The following is a 15,503-nucleotide window of genomic DNA, read 5'->3' as shown; positions in this document are numbered from 1 at the left end:
CTACTATCTACTTAGTATTAGTTGCTAGGGCTTCCTATAGGCGGCGAATTTCGAGGAGGTTGTCCTTTAGTTATTATTCTTAACGTAGAGTAGCGAGCCTGTTTTAGGTAGCTTCTTAAAGTCTCGCTACTAGCTAGGGGCTAAAGGCTAGTTAGCTATATCGACGGTTAATAATATTGCTAAGAATGTCGTTAATAGGCAATTCTAGATTATTACCCGGAACTATAGGTTCTTCGATAGGCCTAGTAGTAGGCTCTCTAGTAGTAGGCTCTCTAGTAGGTGCTTTAGTAGGCACTTTAGTAGGCACTGTGCCGCTAGCGTTGTCGTTACTAGCGCTACTAGCCGCGCTACGATTGTTATTGCTTCGTAATAAGCCGGCTATTATAAGGGGTAATACTAATAATGTATTATAGCCCCTTATAGTGCGGATATAGCGGAATTAGTAGGTATCGGCTTAGTGCGATTAACTTAGTGTAATAGGCCGTATAGAAGGCCTTGCTTAATAATTAGTACGGTTGTTTTAGTAGAATAGTACGTATAGGTCCCGTTCTTCGGGCGCAATATAGTTAAATCGATAGTTTTCGTAGTTATACCGCTAAAAGCTTAAAATAAGGACTATCTAGCTACTACCCTTAAAGGGTAGATCGAATACTATATAATAAGGGTTATATTAGTAGGTAGATAGGGTAGTAGTAGGTATAGGTAGTATTCGATAGAGATCTAGGAGGAGAAGGAGGAAGGTAGGCTAGTTAGCCTAACGCTAAGCGCTAAGCCCTACCTAAGGCACTAAGACCCTAGCTTTACTCGAGCTAGTTATATACTAATTACGTATAGCCTCTAATACTATAAGGGCTTATATATAATCTATCTTAGGGTAACTATACTATACTAGGTTATTTATAGTAGCTCTAAAACATTCTATAATATATTTAATATATAGTATTATAATATATTCTAAGCTAATAGATAATTAATACAAGATTTATTAAGTTATAAATACTATTCTATCTCGTACTAATTAATATAATCTTTCTTTTTTATTATTATTATTTATAGTAAACGTAAACTACTATAATTAGGGATATCTGTATTCTACTAGTAGTAACAAGTCTTAGCGCTCTACTAGGAGAAATAATCCCCTTTATAACCCCCCTCTATTACCTATAGTAGGCTTCTATTAATATTATTCGAATTCTTATACTATAAAGTATAAGAAGTAAAGATATAAAGAGTATATCTAGAGTCCTCGTTATACTATCGCTATATAAAGATACTATTATTATAGATATTCTATAGGACTAACCGAGAATTCTAATATATACTAAGCCTAACGAGAAAAGTTAAAACCGCGATACTATAATAATAAGTAATAACTATAGTTTAAGATATAGATATTCGAATTTAGTAGATACGATTATACCTTATCGTATCTAGAAGACACTATATCAATAATAACGGTAGATGGCATCGACAGTTTAAACTTGTAGTGTATAAAACCCGAAAATTTGAGTTTAGCTAAGCGAGTTGCCAGAATACAGAGACCTGCAATTGGGCGAAGATGCGGGAACATCCGCTTCACAATGCCTATCTCCGCTGCTCGCCGCTACTGTTACAAACCTTCAACCACGCGAAACGCTGGAATTTTTACTTATACCTCTGACCATTCCTTCATCATAGACCGAGATGGATGTTTCCATTCTCAGGGATTAGATGCCCAGACCTCAGGCCAGCCTCCTGCTGTTGCGATGGAGGTGATAAGTCCTACCGAAACACGACAACGCAGGCGCGCGACATTTTCTTGTACGTAGCGAGTGATGATATATTTGGAGACAAATGTGCTGATATGGCTAGCTTGAAATTTTGCAAGAGTTTCCTCGAGGGAGTCGCGACACCGCCGCCTACCGATACTGAGCTGATTCCAGAGAATGGGAAGTCGCGACCTGCTCATGCCAAGCTTTCAGGCCCGCAACACAATATCCGCTCGTGTGCCTTGGCCACGCCATTCTTCATTCACATTCACATACGTGTGAAAGCTCTCATCATCAGCTGTTTCATCGACCAGACTTCTTCAATGAAGTAAAGTACAGCACGTCCTCACCCAGCTCAGATCAGCTCGCCATGGCGACTTCTACTACGCTCGTCGATAGATTTCGCGAAGAACTTGAGCAAATCTGCCGTCTCGAACCCCATACGCTGAATCCAGTCACCCCATGGCTACTCCATTCACAGCTGGTATTTCGAGTGCCTCCTGAAGAGATGGGAACGCTCTGCGACTCTTTCCGACTCTGCACCTCTGTCGGACCTCATTCATGGCCATTGGGTCGAAGAGAATGGAGTGCACGTACTCATGGGCCTGGAGATCTGGCAGAGCACACGCGCTGGCCGATCCGCCGGCTCTCGCGTTATGTCTCTGGCCAACAACGACCCAAGGCAATCGGCCAAGCGACTTCAGCACCTCAGACTCAGCGCTTCGACGGAGATAGAACCCAGTGCAGGAGCTCCGACTCCCTAAGCGATACTGGACTATAGCTTACTGCCTACGTATAGGCGTTAGACTTAATCCTGCTCTAATTAGCGAGATTATTAATTAGCTTAGACGAAAGGAAAAGATTTATCTTTTATTTATCTTTTACTTATATTTTATTTATATTTAATTTATCATTTATTTATCTTTTATTTATCTTTTATTTATCTTTTATTTATCTTTTATTTATCTTTTATTTATCTTTTATTTATCTTTTATTTATCTTTTATTTATCTTTTATTTATCTTTTATTTATCTTTTATTTATCTTTTATTTATCTTTTATTTATCTTTTACTTAACTGCTACTTAACTTTTACTTAACTCTTACTTAACTTTTACTTAACTTTTTTATACGGAGACTGCTCTAGTAGTACGAGTCTCGCTTATAGACATAGTAACTAGACCTATACTATCGTCTAGATCTTAATATGCGGGCTCTAAGTCCTCTCGAGTCTTCTTTAGACGACGCTTCTTAGCTGCTATATCCTTAAGAGCTTGCTACTTATTCGATTAGTCTAGGTATCGAGACTAGAAATAGAAACAGTAGCTAGGCGCAATGGATCGAGACGCTCTTCCTCGGCCTTCTCGCTAATGTAATCTGAGACTTCATGGTTCTGCGGGCCAATAAAGACACAGTGATCAGTATTCTCGAGGATAAAACCTGTTAAGCGAATTGTAGTATACGTCTTGCTCGTGACGCCAGGACCACGGACCAGCATCGTGCCAGTCTTGAGCTTGCGAACTCTATACGGGGCTCTACGCTGCTGATCGTTGAACTGGCCTTTCTTGCGCATGAATTTGTTGTGCTTGTCGTGGAGCTTCTGCGCCTGCTCCTCGCTGGGGCTCTCGCTGGAGGGATTGGTCTTGGTCAGGTTCTCAGATCCCAAGCCACGGGACATCGAGACCGGCCACGAATAACCGCGAGAGCTGGCTTGAAGATTCGGATCGGGGTTCTCGCTGAAGGGATTGGTCTCAGGTAGGTTCTCAGGTTCCAAGCTACGAGACATCAACACCGGCAGCCAAGTTCCTCGAGAGCCGTCTTGAAGAGTCGGATCATAGGGTTTGGCAATGGCATTGAGTTGTAGGCGAGCAGTCGCGTCGTTCTCCTTGACTTCGAGCTTGACGTCGGACAGTTCCACGGCATCTGGGTGGGTCAGTGCCGACTTGAAACTCAGTCACCATGTGGGAGTTGAAGCTCGAGCGATCGCGATTGTGGTTATCAGCACCAAGTGCATGTTCTGGAAGCCGAAGGTGTTGTCAATGCTCAAGCATCTAGCCTTGACCGGCTTCTTGACAGCTGGATGAGTCCTCAGTACCAGATGGGAAGGTGGTGACCTCTCGATCAAAGCCCTGCAGAGGAGCAACGGTGTACTTGACTGTCAAATAGACGAGCGCTCCAATGCCAAGACCTATCGCCTTGTGAGTGTTTGCAGCTCCTGCAGTGTACCATTGGTCCGCTTCTCAGAGAATGCAACAAGCGCGTCGCGATACAATAGTCTGTCTTGGCTTGCTTGCGAGCACGTGCATGCGCTGTCCTCTTCTCCTTGCGCAAGTTCTTCTTCTGTTATCTGCTGTTCTTGATTTCTGTCTGCTCAGCCTGGACTTCCTTCAGCTGATTGGTCGCCTGAGCAATCTCGTTCGCAAGAGCGCGCTTTTTGGGGCAATGCCATCAAACTCGACTTCGAGGATCTCGATCTCGTCTTGAAGGGTGGCTTTGGCGACCTTAAGAGATTCCTTCTGCTAACGAGCCTTCTCCTCTGCTTCATCAGCGTCAGCAGCAAGGAGAGCCTCGCAGTCGTGCTCTAACTGACAATTAGCGCGGACGCGTCAGAACCGAGAAGAATAGGTTGAGAAGAAGGAAGAACCCCAAGAAAATGAATGTGCCGAGGAGACATGTGTCTACTATCACTTTTATGAGGCGCAATACACGACAATCCTAGAGGAATGTAAATATGTCAATAGCAATATTTCGCTCGAAATAAAATGTAGCAATGTCATGAGCACAAGCTTCGAGGATGTTCGAAGAGCAAAATATCGTCAAACATGTAATAACAGGTTCGAGCATGCTCGAACCTGTTCGAGAAGCTTGGCGACACTCTAACTTGATATATGCAAAAGGCCAAAAAAATTGGTTGCATCTCTTTGTTCTAATAGACAGTTAGCATGAATTGTTTGATAAATATAAATAAAGTCGTTACTCCCCTTCGAGCATGCTCGAACCTGTTCGAGAAGCTTGGCGACACTCTAACTTGATATATGCAAAAGGCCAAAAAAATTGGTTGCATCTCTTTGTTCTAATAGACAGTTAGCATGAATTGTTTGATAAATATAAATAAAGTCGTTACTCCCCTTCGAGCATGCTCGAACCTGTTCGAGAAGCTTGGCGACACTCTAACTTGATATATGCAAAAGGCCAAAAAAATTGGTTGCATCTCTTTGTTCTAATAGACAGTCAGCACGAATCGTTAATATTCAAGTAGAATTTTGGGCCGGCTCACTGCATGTGTCATCCTTAGTGCAGGGGCCATGCTCTAGGGAACTGTTAGCTCAGCATTCAGAGGGTGTCACGTGATTTTTTTTACAATCTTCTCTGTCTGTAAAGGGTTAGCGCGGAACTATAAATCGTCGGCGGGATTGTCTACACACATTGTTTCAAATTGACCAAATGCCCGAAGGCAGAGTGTCGGCAATAGTGGACAGCTTATGTATCTTGAACAGCTCGGCTCGGCCCGTGTCTTGGCAGTCCCCAATCAACTACATGTGGTCCCGAACGGAGTTCCAAGCCAGACCAAGGGCCGACATGTTCTACAGTACACTCGACATTATCCACGAGAGAACATATGCTGCTTTTATTCCATCGATCCCACACAAGTTTCTACTCGCTACCGCGAATCTGATCTCCATCACGCCATTTAAATTAACACGATAAGGAAATGACTACTTTCCAGATACCCTCTCACCTTTCCTTTGCGTCGACTCATTACCTGCATACGGCCCAACGACCTGCCTCTGCAACGAGACTGCATATTGTCTGCGTTATTATGGGGAAAAGCCTTAAAACTACAGTTCCACTCCCGAGCAACAGTGAGGTCCACGACGGTGATAGTCACCTATATTGACATTTTTGATGCCTCGTTGCTCTTCGATGATGACCGTAGTCCATCAGAACAATGTTTCTGGACTGTTTGACGATGACTTGCGTTCGAGATTCGATTCAGGGGCCAGGACTCAGGGGCGGCGATGACCCCAATTTGATGACAACATCACCATTGACGACATAGTCGACACAGGTATTGATGGAAGAACATATTCTGCGGTTCGCGTCATGTTCATCCTTGGATCATGAAATGCTGCTGAGGTTGAGGTTGATTCCAGCTCGGCGATCGGTCCGAAGCAGTTCCAGACACCATGTTGGACGTCGACCAGCATGACAGCATGGCATCTTGACAAAGACTTAATAGTACGCCTCGCAATCACCATTTCAACATGTCTTCCTGCCGTAGGGGATAAGTTGGCAGTATCGAAGCGTTCGTAGAGGTTGGGACGTTCTACAGCACGAATACAGTTCAGATCAATAATACTGTGCATCCACGCTGTTCTCCAGTGAAGCCTTACCTTTTGTTTCTGTAGGTGATCACTACAGCGATTGCATAGCCGTTGTGGTGGATTCTGCGACCAAGACTTGACACCACTCGTTAAAAACATCATTCGCAAACATAGCTAGACTGTAGCATGCGGTCTCTCTCTCTCATATGAACCCAGACAGTAAAAGCCATCGCCATCGTAAAGTCCCATCCAATCCCGCTATCACCCAAACAGAAACGCCAGTCATTACGCAGACATAGTCAAGCATCTTCCCACACGAGGATCTCGCCCTTCACATCTCCCTTACCGTCAACAACAAGCATGTCGACAACTTCCTCCTTCTTCTCAGCCGGCGTAGCGAAGAGATCCTTCAAATCCATCCCAAGCCCCTTCGGCTTCTCAGCCTCCCCATCGACGATGACATGAGAGTCCTTAGTCAAGCCCTCAGGAATGAAAGGCTCGGTCTCGAGATCGCTCAGTGGCGAGCGAGCACCGTCATCCATCTCATCCACCACAATCTTCTTCCTCACGATATCCGTCTTCTTGATCTGACGTGGAGCGACACCTTCGACTGGCGATCGCGAAGCCGTTGGCGCATCGTAACCTTCAGGCGGAGTGTTCTCCTTTCCACGATCATCCTTCTGCTTCACGACACCCTCGTCGTCCGAGCTGAGGTCGAGCGTCAACGTGCTGTGCTCCATCAGATTCGCAGCCTCCTCCTCGGGAGTGTCCTCGTAGATGTCGAAGAACCAGTTCTTAGGCATGCTTTCCTGGATCGTGGCACCGGCACTCTTGGTCACGGGAGGAGTAGACGCGGTCCCGCTCAGAGCAGCGTCAAGACTGAACGGCAGAGTCGAGACACCACGAGAAGCGAACGAAGGCGGATCGATACGTGAGAAGGGTGCAGACACACGTCGATTCTGCTTCAGTCCTGCAATCTTGCGCTTTGGGGAACGTCCAGCTGGAGCGGTCAATGGCGTGCGTGGAGACGAAATGTTGGCCCTAACAGGTGTCGCCATGCGTGATGGAAAGGCAGATGGTGGCGGCATTGATTTGGCAGAAGTCAGACTGAAAGTAAACGGCTTTGCAGCATCGCTCTTGGACTTCTTTGGAGGAGAATCAAACATTGCCGGGTCGACATTTTCGGCGTCGAAATCGTCGAATGTGGAAGGTTCGAAAGAACGCTTGTTTGTGCTGGGCTTGGTGATGCTGATTTTGCCATTGAGATCTGTGGAGGATGATTTCTGTGCAAGCACGCCTTTGATAGTGGTAAGTTACACGTCTTTTCATTCTGCTTCGCCACGTCCTGCCTACCATTCTGGCGATTCTTAGCACTGGCAAGATGCTGGAGACGCGGGTTGTCCAGTGGCGCGAACGGCACTCTCGCCATCGGAACGTGAGCAGTCATGGTAAGAGATCGGATGCTCGTGACGTGAAGTGTCAGACGCGTGCAATGGCGGCCTCAACCCCCAGTCTAGTATGCTCGCGCGAGCGTGGAGTAGTTTGGCACGATCTCCAGCTATGCCCTCCACGTGTTTGTGGTTGTTGATGTGTCGAGAATGGGATGTTGTTGCAGCAAAAGAGCGTGATGGTGGTGACTCGAGCTGAAGATGGAGTCGAACACGTCCAAACGAGGTCGAGTCTTGATCAGCAGGTTGGCGGCGAGGGGCGACTTCTGCAAGGCGCGCTTCAGTACGTGTTGGATTCGTGAAGTGAGGGAACGAGAAGCGCCAATCATTTCAGCCTGCGCTCGAGCTTCGACTCCACATCTGTCGAAAAGGGCAACGCCAACGCCGGCACGCCGTCTTTGACCAGGATATGGGCAGCGCGAATGATGCAACTCTGCACTTCAGATGGTTGGCGATTGCACGGCAGTAGGCCTTCACGCAAGGCATTGGGCGTCGGAAAGAGAGAGTGGCTGTAGAGTTACATATGAGATCACGAAACCCTCAACTCCAATGCAACAGAGCAAACCAAGCGCGTCGTCGGTTTCGCCTATCTTTGGACTACCATGCTCTGGTAAAAGGCCCTTGCTAGCTACCACGTACTTGTAGGACTCCAATGCTCTGCAATCCATGCCTGTGAGATCGGCTTCACCCAGCGCCTACACCACACTGCTGTGCCCTGTTTGGGATCCATAACACATGCAAAGTGTGTCTCTTCGTTTGTCGTGGGGTACATCTGCACCAGTCTCACAATATGCTCGACATCAAGCAGTCTCGACGAATCGTCGCCCTCCAATACTGCCGATCGATGCCGCTTTGCTGCGTCTGCTTTCATTGCGTTGTAATTATCTCCAGCACACTTCCTTCGATCCTGTGCTTCGTCCAGAATCTCCTGCAATGCTCCTACATATTGAGATGTCTGCTCTCCTGAAGTACTGTTGGCCGACTCTGCTTCTAGGTCGTTGTTGGTGATTACAATCAGCTCATTGCTTGATCTGAACACGGCAGTCCTGTAGTCCTTCTCGAACACTGTCGTCTCCTGTCCGTTGCTAAAGCACAAATAACATGCAGTTGTCTTCATAGGCTTTCTGCCACTACACTTGACCTCCTCAACAATCTCGGTATATTTAGGCGAGCTCCAAGGCACTTCCTTCTCTTTCTCTTTCGCATCGTGCTTCGTTGGCTTCGGCAACAGAAACCGTCTTAGCTCGCTGGAAATGCTCCGCCTTCGACCAAGCAGGACCATTGCCAGATGCCAATAGTATTTGGCGTCGGCAATCCACTTTCCCTTCTCCAGTCGATTAGGACGAAAGTTCAAGCTAAGACTGAGATCCTTTTTGACTCCAGTCAGCACGCCCACATACCCAGCATAAGTCAGGCTTGAGGCCACGACAGGTCCGCCCTCTTGCGTGACGAAGTCAAGCTGAACGACGATCTTCCTCAGAGATGGCATGCCCCAGTCTAGAGTCCGAAAATGCAGCATCTTGACACCTGTATCGCCATCTCGTATAGCAGCACCACCCGAGCTGCACCCCATGAACAGGTCAAGCAGCACATTGAAGCACACCAGCAAGTATATCGCGACTCCTGTTGCCTTGCTAATACCCTTGAGCTCTTTATTCTCTTCCGAATCATACACTCCTCGCAGGAGCAAGCGACAAGCGCGGTGTAGCCATTTCAAAGGCACTGCCTGTAGCATACCTCCGACAACCTCATCGAACAACGGCGTGAGATCACTGATCTCCTGCTGGAAAGCTGCGCATACTTCCAGATATCTTTGCTCAGGAGGCAAAGACAGATCAATCACGAATCGTGGTGGAGTGTCAGGATATTTGCTTCGCAAAGAGGATTTCGAGCTCTTTTTCGATTCTGTTGATCGTCGTTGTTGAATACACCCTTCGATCTGGTCCGCGCTAGCAATTGTATGATGGGGCTCTGCGCTCGTAGCAGTAGCTTCTCGAATAGTCCGTGCTCGTGTAGTGGGCGGCATTTTTGAAGCTAAGAAGAAAAGTTAGGAGGAAAGCTAGGTACTTATATGCTACGGCTGCCTGGTTGGCGTTGTGCCGTCCACTCTGTTGAGCAATCGTGGTCATACTGATTTTGATCTCTCTAGCCAGAGCATTTGCTAGCTAGGCGTGGCGTACTTGATGGCGCCGATGCAATGCGATGCACTCATTGCAGTCACACAGCGGCGTAGGTTGAGATGCACAACCCTGCTCCTGCCACGTCTTGGCACTTTCTTGCTGGACAGCTGTCTCACTCATCTCGCCATCTTTCATCGCTGAACATATCAATTTTGCAGATCACGAGACAAAAAGAGAGGCGAAGCACTTTTTCGCACGTCTCCACCGCCTAGTTTTTGTGGACCGCATCGATGAAGGCGAAAATCAGATGAGCTCCTGAGATTGCGAGAGTATCGACTTTCAAAAGCAAGACGTTATGGCGTCAGCAAAACTACGACTACATTTGATGAAGAAATCGAGCAGTTTTCAGAAGTGATCAAAGAGGGACACTAATGGCTTACGTCAAATCTAAAACTATTCTATGAGCCAGCAGGACTTCGGCCCAAATCACAGATTCTCAACCCGCACCTTCTGCGACCCGACAACTGGAGGTACTATCTACTCGCCATGCTCTGGTGACCAGCCTGGTAACCAGGCCATGCCAATCTGCAATCCGATTTCATCTTGACTGCGCGTCTAATCGTGGTACATTCATTACCAGGACTGTGACTTTTCTAAAGCTGATCTTGGCCTCGGTCGCGGGCCAAATGGTGGTGGTGGGTGAATCTCAACTCTGAGCACCCCATTATTGCTCTCCGGTCTATCCAGCTGACCTGGAATCTTCGGATCACCTGGCTTCTTGGAGTACGCAAGAACTTCATCATAGCAGCTAATAGGAGGCTGAAAGATCTCTTCTTCACCTCCACCGCCACGAAGGCCGTGTTGACGACGAGACCCGGATCTCTCCGGTCTACGATATTGGCTCTTCCCATGCTTGAATGTTCTCGGACCATGACTTGGTTCCTTCCGCATCGGTGGTTCCTTCTTGTGATACGGCTTCTTCATACCTTTGGCTTTCTTCTTCTGCTTCTCCTTCTTGGGCTTTTTGCGGCGCTTCTTCTCGTCATCGTCAGATTCAGATTCAGACTCGTCAGCATCGGACAAAGTCTCGGAATCAGAGGCATCCGCCTCAGAGGTATGCTCGTGGTCTGAGTTAGCGTCGTCGCCAGGCTCGTCGGGAGGAAGGCTTGATGATCCCAGGGCCAGTCCGCTACAAGCAGATGCGGGACGAAGAAGAACGGGCTCCTCAACTTGAGCGTAGTACGCTCTGACGTTGGGAAGATGGCCAGGACTATACTCATCGTTTACCGAAGGTTTCAAATTTGGAGCCTCGAAAGTACGTCGTACAGAGTCTTCCAGGTCGTCGTCGGGAACTCTGCGCTGGGGCCAAGGCTCTCCATACATTAATCTCGACCACTCCTCGAGCTCTCGCCTTCTTCCGATCCAAGCATACCCACAAAAAGTGATGCCAATGACGACTTGCGCCATCAAGACTTCCAGGACTGCCATCGGGGTCTGTGATAGTGCTCAATGATGAGAGCGAAATTAAGAGGTCTCTAGTGTACACCGTCCTAATATCATGGCATGAACAGACCTGGTCGCTCAAGTTTTCTTTTTGCCTACAAGATCTTGCTTTCCCAGCATGACAAACAGACCGGTAGGCATGCATCGGCGACATATAATATTGCTGCTACTGATACTTACATTGAAGCGGAATATCCCGCAGGTTTGCTGACGATTGCTTGCTACCAGATGCCTCAGAGATCAACTCCAACGTCCTGTACATGACCTCCAACTCTCAAGCCTTCCTTCGTCAAACCACCACCCATCTCAGCATAGGGTGTTTAGAATCCGCAGTCAGTGTCAACAACAGCGAAGCCGCCAGCCTTTTCTGTGATAGCAGAAGGGCTTTTCGTTTGCGTTCGGATCTAGGATGACTGACTAGTGTCAAGCAATTGCAATGCCTGTTCTGGAGCAGTTTTAAGGCTGAACGTCATGACTCGCCTTCGTAGTACCAGAAGATCAGAAATAATGATGTTGCGTTGTCCGAATTTGGATATATGTCTTGGATCATGCGACAGCTTGATTGTCGCTGTGATCATCAATGCTTCTCAGTGTACGTTGAGCAGACATACGGAGCCTCACGATCACCCGTGAAGAAGTCCCGTTGCTAGCTAGCTCTTTCCGTACCGCTCCGCCGCTTAGTAAGCAGTCACCCCGCCATCTTATCTTTGTTTACTTTACTTCGGTGCCCCGGACATCTTCGGCAAGTAACCATCGCTACGCAACGATCCAATGCACATGTAAAGCACATCACACGCCCGCTGCTGCATGCGACAATGCTCCATTGGCTGGCTGGCCAGAAGCCGCACGACAACAACAACCAAGATCCAGACACCACAGGATATATCGAAGCTCCCGAGACACCTGCGCCGGTCTTCGCAGTACGCGCCTTCAAACATGCTATCTTTGGAACGCCGTCAACACAGCAGAGACAGCCGCGGCGACACTCGAACACCGAAAACAATGCGCGATCGACAAATCACACGCGTCCGCGTATGATGCGGCCGAAGAGCCAAAACGATGCTGCCACATTGGCGAAATACGAAGAAGCAGTCGCGTCGGAGCCACTTCCTTCTCCTACTAAGGGAATCTTGTTGACTCCGGGCACTGCCGGCGGAAAACGCAAAACGGTGTCATTTGGCCTCCACGTCATGGATAATGAAGACAAGCGACCGCTGAAGAGCGGCTTGCCTGATGACTGTCCTGGCAAATTTCCCAGTCCATGGACGAAATTTGATGCTGAGAATGTCGAGGAAGCGGCTGATAGGCCAAGAGAACGCAGCAAATTGACAGAGGCATTAGAACAAGCACGCGATGAATCTATGAAGCGGAGAGTCAAGTTGGGGAGCAGAGACAAGGTAAAAGAAGACGCGGAATTGACCCAGGACCTGGAAGACCCAAAGTCTGATGCTGGAAAGTACTGGAAGAAGGAATATGATATCTATCGGGAAAACACCACGCGTGAGGTTAAGAAGCTCGTGACGAAGCAGAAGTCTGCGAAGAATTACGCCCGAATGAAAGAGGACGAAAACATGGATTTGAGAGAAGAATTGCACCAGGAACGCAAAAAGGTCGATCGGCTTGAGAAACGTTCAATGGAGCTGGAAAGACAGCTGAAGGAGTTTCGGGAGATGCTTCGATCATCGCAAGAACGCGAAAGAGACGCCAAAGATGAGCTTGATCGACTGAAACGAGGCTTTGGCACCACTGCTTCGACATTTAGGCGAATGGATCTGACTCCACCGAAGTCCCAAAGCGAGGAATCCCAACCAGAACAGAAAGATCTGCGAAGCACATATTCGCGCCCAACACTCGTGCCAGCTCCAGAGCCGACAAAGGCACCACCCGTGCCCGCGAAGGACAACACTAAGGATGCATCGAAGCCAGCGACTGTAGAAGGAACGTTTCGTGCTAGGCCGAGGCCTCGGGACCTTCATACAAGACTGGATGACACATGGGCTCCTTCGTCAAGTCTTGATCCACTGAAAGTCGCTCCAGCACCTCCTTCGCCAAAGAGTAGCCGAGCCGTGACGAGCGGCACAGGTGCGTCTCCTCTCCAGTCGCTCAGCATCAACAGCGTGGCGGACACGCGATCCGTTGCTCTGTCGATGGGCATGCAACCTCCTTCGCCCCTGCGAGAGAAACCCATGGATTCTCCCATGCGCCGATCGCCAAATCTATCGAAACCATTACCATCGCTAGACAAGCCATTTGTGCTCGAAGAAGCATCTGGTCAATTCCCACCTTCCAGCCCATTTGACCCGAGCGCAGGCGCCCAGCAGACTAACGTCTCTCCCACAGAATTGAAATCTTCTCGGAAAGGCGCGAACAACACCAAAGAGAACGTCTCGCCATCAAGACCAAAGTCAAGGGACGGACTTTCACAGAAACCTTCAGCTATATGGACCGGCATAGGCGGAGATATCGCTGAACAGAATCGAGCCATTCAAAGTAAGGAGGGTAAAACGTATAGCATGACAGCGTCGGAAAGAGCGAGAGCGAAGCAAGCTGCGAAAGGTAGAATACCTTCTTGAACTTTCATTCCTTCATTAGAGATACCCCGACTTATCAGTGACTGTAGCGTACCAATTGTACAGAATCAACAATGCAACGCAACGTATCATTCTAATGTCTAAGGCTCAAACACTCCTTTATCCATGAGCTCTTTGACTGGCGCAGCTTCCATCCTCACAATCTCAGTCCGCGTCTGTTCGAAATGCGTACACCCATACCTCAAGAGTTCCGCAAACGTCCCCGGCTCAACATCCCTCCCCTCATTCTCATCCCACAGAGCGCCCAAATGTTTGCTCACGGTCAAATGCTTCCCATGCGTAATCTTCTGAATACTAGACTTGGCCAAAAGCCTCCAAACCAAATTCGAAGCTTTCCGATACTCCTCACTTTCGACATCAATATCCGTACGCGTGGATAACGCATCGTAAAAATCTTGTCCTTTGAACCCAATCACGCTCTCCGCGCCCCAGCATTCTTGTAAGGAATCGAAACAGAAGATGTGGGTTTGCCAATATTCGGCACAGGTCTCTCCACCGCCCGGGAGGGGAGAGTTGAGCATGGTGAGGCGTAAGAAGGCCAGGACTTGGGATATATATTCGAAAACGGTCGCGGGATCGACGTTGAAGTCCCAATGAAAATCACTTTGTCGGGAGTCTTCGAAATTCAAATTTGCGGCGAATGCGAGGAGGGGATCTGTCATGATTCCCTTGTGGTCTTTACGTCCTTTCCAGAAGTGTGTGAATAGTTCGTGCCAGGTTTTTATGAAAGGGTCGTGTTTTCGGGACATTACGAAGGAGTTGGAGATTACTTGATCGTACATGATGGGGACTGCGATGCGGTAGGGGGAGGTGGAGGAGGTGAGGGTGTTCCAGGCTATGTGGTCGAGGTGCCGGAAGAGGATGTTTCCTACGTCCATGAAGACTCCGCCGTGGTTGTAGAGGAGTGCGCCGCGGAGGAAGTCGGCGGAGTGAGGGCCTGTGTAGGGGCCTTGCATTGCGCCTTGAACGAAGGATTGGGGGACTTGGTCTGGGGTGACGAAGTTTAGGGCGTAATTTGGGGACGATGGGATGGCGTCTAGTACTCGGATTGTCCATGGTTCTGGGGTGTCGCTGCCATCTCCGCAGATTCTTACCCAGTCGTAGACGTTGCGCTGACACCAGCCTGGCATTTTGTCGATGCCTTTGTCCCAGAAGGCCCAGATGTTCTTTTCGGATGCCACTGGCGCATGTTGAGTGAGTGTTGCGAGGATCTCTGCATCTGATCTGGCGTCTTTTGGTGAGAAGGCCTTGAGTGCTGAGGCGAACTCGGGAGGGATTTGGACATTCGGTCTAGACATGGTGCCCATCGTGCTACTTCTCTCTCTCTCTCTTTGTGTTGTATTGAAGTGTGCAGGCAGAATGCGGAATCGTATCAAGAATGAGGTGTTTGGGGACTGCGAAAATCGCAACGGAGGACGAACCTACTTATATAGAAATGCCATAGAATCGATGCTAGCGTATGTGGTTTCCTATCTTGCACGCATACTGTATGGTTGAAGAAATGCCGATTCCTACTGAGGAAGTCCGTGAGGTCCGCTTGTGCTCTGGAAGATTCAGCTGCCCCACAAGCACAACTCCTGCGCATCCTTCTTGAGCCAGCAGCGTCAATTGGTTGCTCCGACTCTTCAGCCTTCTGTGAAGCACATGGGTCCTGCTGTGGTCCTTCAGGGCTGCCTTTGAAAGCGCACGCTGTGCCGGCACATTGCTGTGCAGACCGGACTTCTGCTGACTACACTCCCAGCACAAACAGTAGTCCTTGTCATAGACTCA

General features: G+C 48.5%; 8 protein-coding genes across 8 annotated transcripts; 3 read left to right on the top strand and 5 right to left on the bottom strand.

Moving 5' to 3' along the window:
- Positions 1-1,461: 1,461 nt before the first annotated feature.
- Positions 1,462-2,529, top strand: MYCFIDRAFT_175609 (uncharacterized protein; the record flags this gene model as incomplete). The annotated part of the gene is made up of 4 exons (XM_007929325.1): positions 1,462-1,473; positions 1,539-1,751; positions 1,784-1,932; positions 1,962-2,529. 4 exons carry the CDS (start codon positions 1,462-1,464, stop codon positions 2,527-2,529), a joined length of 942 nt encoding a protein of 313 aa, XP_007927516.1.
- Positions 2,530-3,040: 511 nt separating this feature from the next.
- On the bottom strand, positions 3,041-3,532 carry MYCFIDRAFT_175608 (uncharacterized protein; the record flags this gene model as incomplete). The annotated part of the gene is made up of 1 exon (XM_007929324.1): positions 3,041-3,532. The coding sequence occupies one exon, from the start codon at positions 3,530-3,532 to the stop codon at positions 3,041-3,043; it is 492 nt and encodes a 163-aa protein (XP_007927515.1).
- Positions 3,533-3,593: 61 nt separating this feature from the next.
- On the top strand, positions 3,594-5,441 carry MYCFIDRAFT_175607 (uncharacterized protein; the record flags this gene model as incomplete). Its single annotated transcript, XM_007929323.1, has 16 exons — positions 3,594-3,707; positions 3,749-3,852; positions 3,884-3,944; positions 3,968-4,006; positions 4,044-4,088; positions 4,122-4,322; positions 4,372-4,479; positions 4,527-4,561; positions 4,588-4,656; positions 4,735-4,803; positions 4,882-4,894; positions 4,938-4,950; positions 4,982-5,028; positions 5,061-5,093; positions 5,134-5,174; positions 5,201-5,441. The coding sequence occupies 16 exons, from the start codon at positions 3,594-3,596 to the stop codon at positions 5,439-5,441; spliced, it is 1,233 nt and encodes a 410-aa protein (XP_007927514.1).
- A 929-nt stretch (positions 5,442-6,370) lies between these two features.
- MYCFIDRAFT_137867 (uncharacterized protein) lies at positions 6,371-7,500 on the bottom strand (the record flags this gene model as incomplete). Its single annotated transcript, XM_007929322.1, has 2 exons — positions 6,371-7,319; positions 7,391-7,500. 2 exons carry the CDS (start codon positions 7,498-7,500, stop codon positions 6,371-6,373), a joined length of 1,059 nt encoding a protein of 352 aa, XP_007927513.1.
- Positions 7,501-8,147: 647 nt separating this feature from the next.
- MYCFIDRAFT_30109 (uncharacterized protein) lies at positions 8,148-9,545 on the bottom strand (the record flags this gene model as incomplete). The annotated part of the gene is made up of 1 exon (XM_007928742.1): positions 8,148-9,545. One exon carries the CDS (start codon positions 9,543-9,545, stop codon positions 8,148-8,150), a length of 1,398 nt encoding a protein of 465 aa, XP_007926933.1.
- Positions 9,546-10,272: 727 nt separating this feature from the next.
- MYCFIDRAFT_77638 (uncharacterized protein) lies at positions 10,273-11,404 on the bottom strand (the record flags this gene model as incomplete). The annotated part of the gene is made up of 2 exons (XM_007928946.1): positions 10,273-11,120; positions 11,323-11,404. 2 exons carry the CDS (start codon positions 11,402-11,404, stop codon positions 10,273-10,275), a joined length of 930 nt encoding a protein of 309 aa, XP_007927137.1.
- A 553-nt stretch (positions 11,405-11,957) lies between these two features.
- Positions 11,958-13,698, top strand: MYCFIDRAFT_77639 (uncharacterized protein; the record flags this gene model as incomplete). Its single annotated transcript, XM_007928947.1, has 1 exon — positions 11,958-13,698. A coding segment is annotated over one exon (1,741 nt), but the record flags the coding sequence as incomplete, so codon positions are not given.
- Positions 13,699-13,813: 115 nt separating this feature from the next.
- MYCFIDRAFT_30457 (uncharacterized protein) lies at positions 13,814-15,031 on the bottom strand (the record flags this gene model as incomplete). Its single annotated transcript, XM_007928748.1, has 1 exon — positions 13,814-15,031. One exon carries the CDS (start codon positions 15,029-15,031, stop codon positions 13,814-13,816), a length of 1,218 nt encoding a protein of 405 aa, XP_007926939.1.
- Between the last annotated feature and the right edge of the window lie 472 nt (positions 15,032-15,503).

This window comes from Pseudocercospora fijiensis (assembly GCF_000340215.1).
Source record: "Pseudocercospora fijiensis CIRAD86 unplaced genomic scaffold MYCFIscaffold_5, whole genome shotgun sequence".
Taxonomy (NCBI): Eukaryota; Fungi; Ascomycota; class Dothideomycetes; order Mycosphaerellales; family Mycosphaerellaceae; genus Pseudocercospora; species Pseudocercospora fijiensis.
The sequence above is the reverse complement of the archived record's forward strand: the minus strand, read 5'-3'. Positions and strand labels throughout refer to the sequence as shown.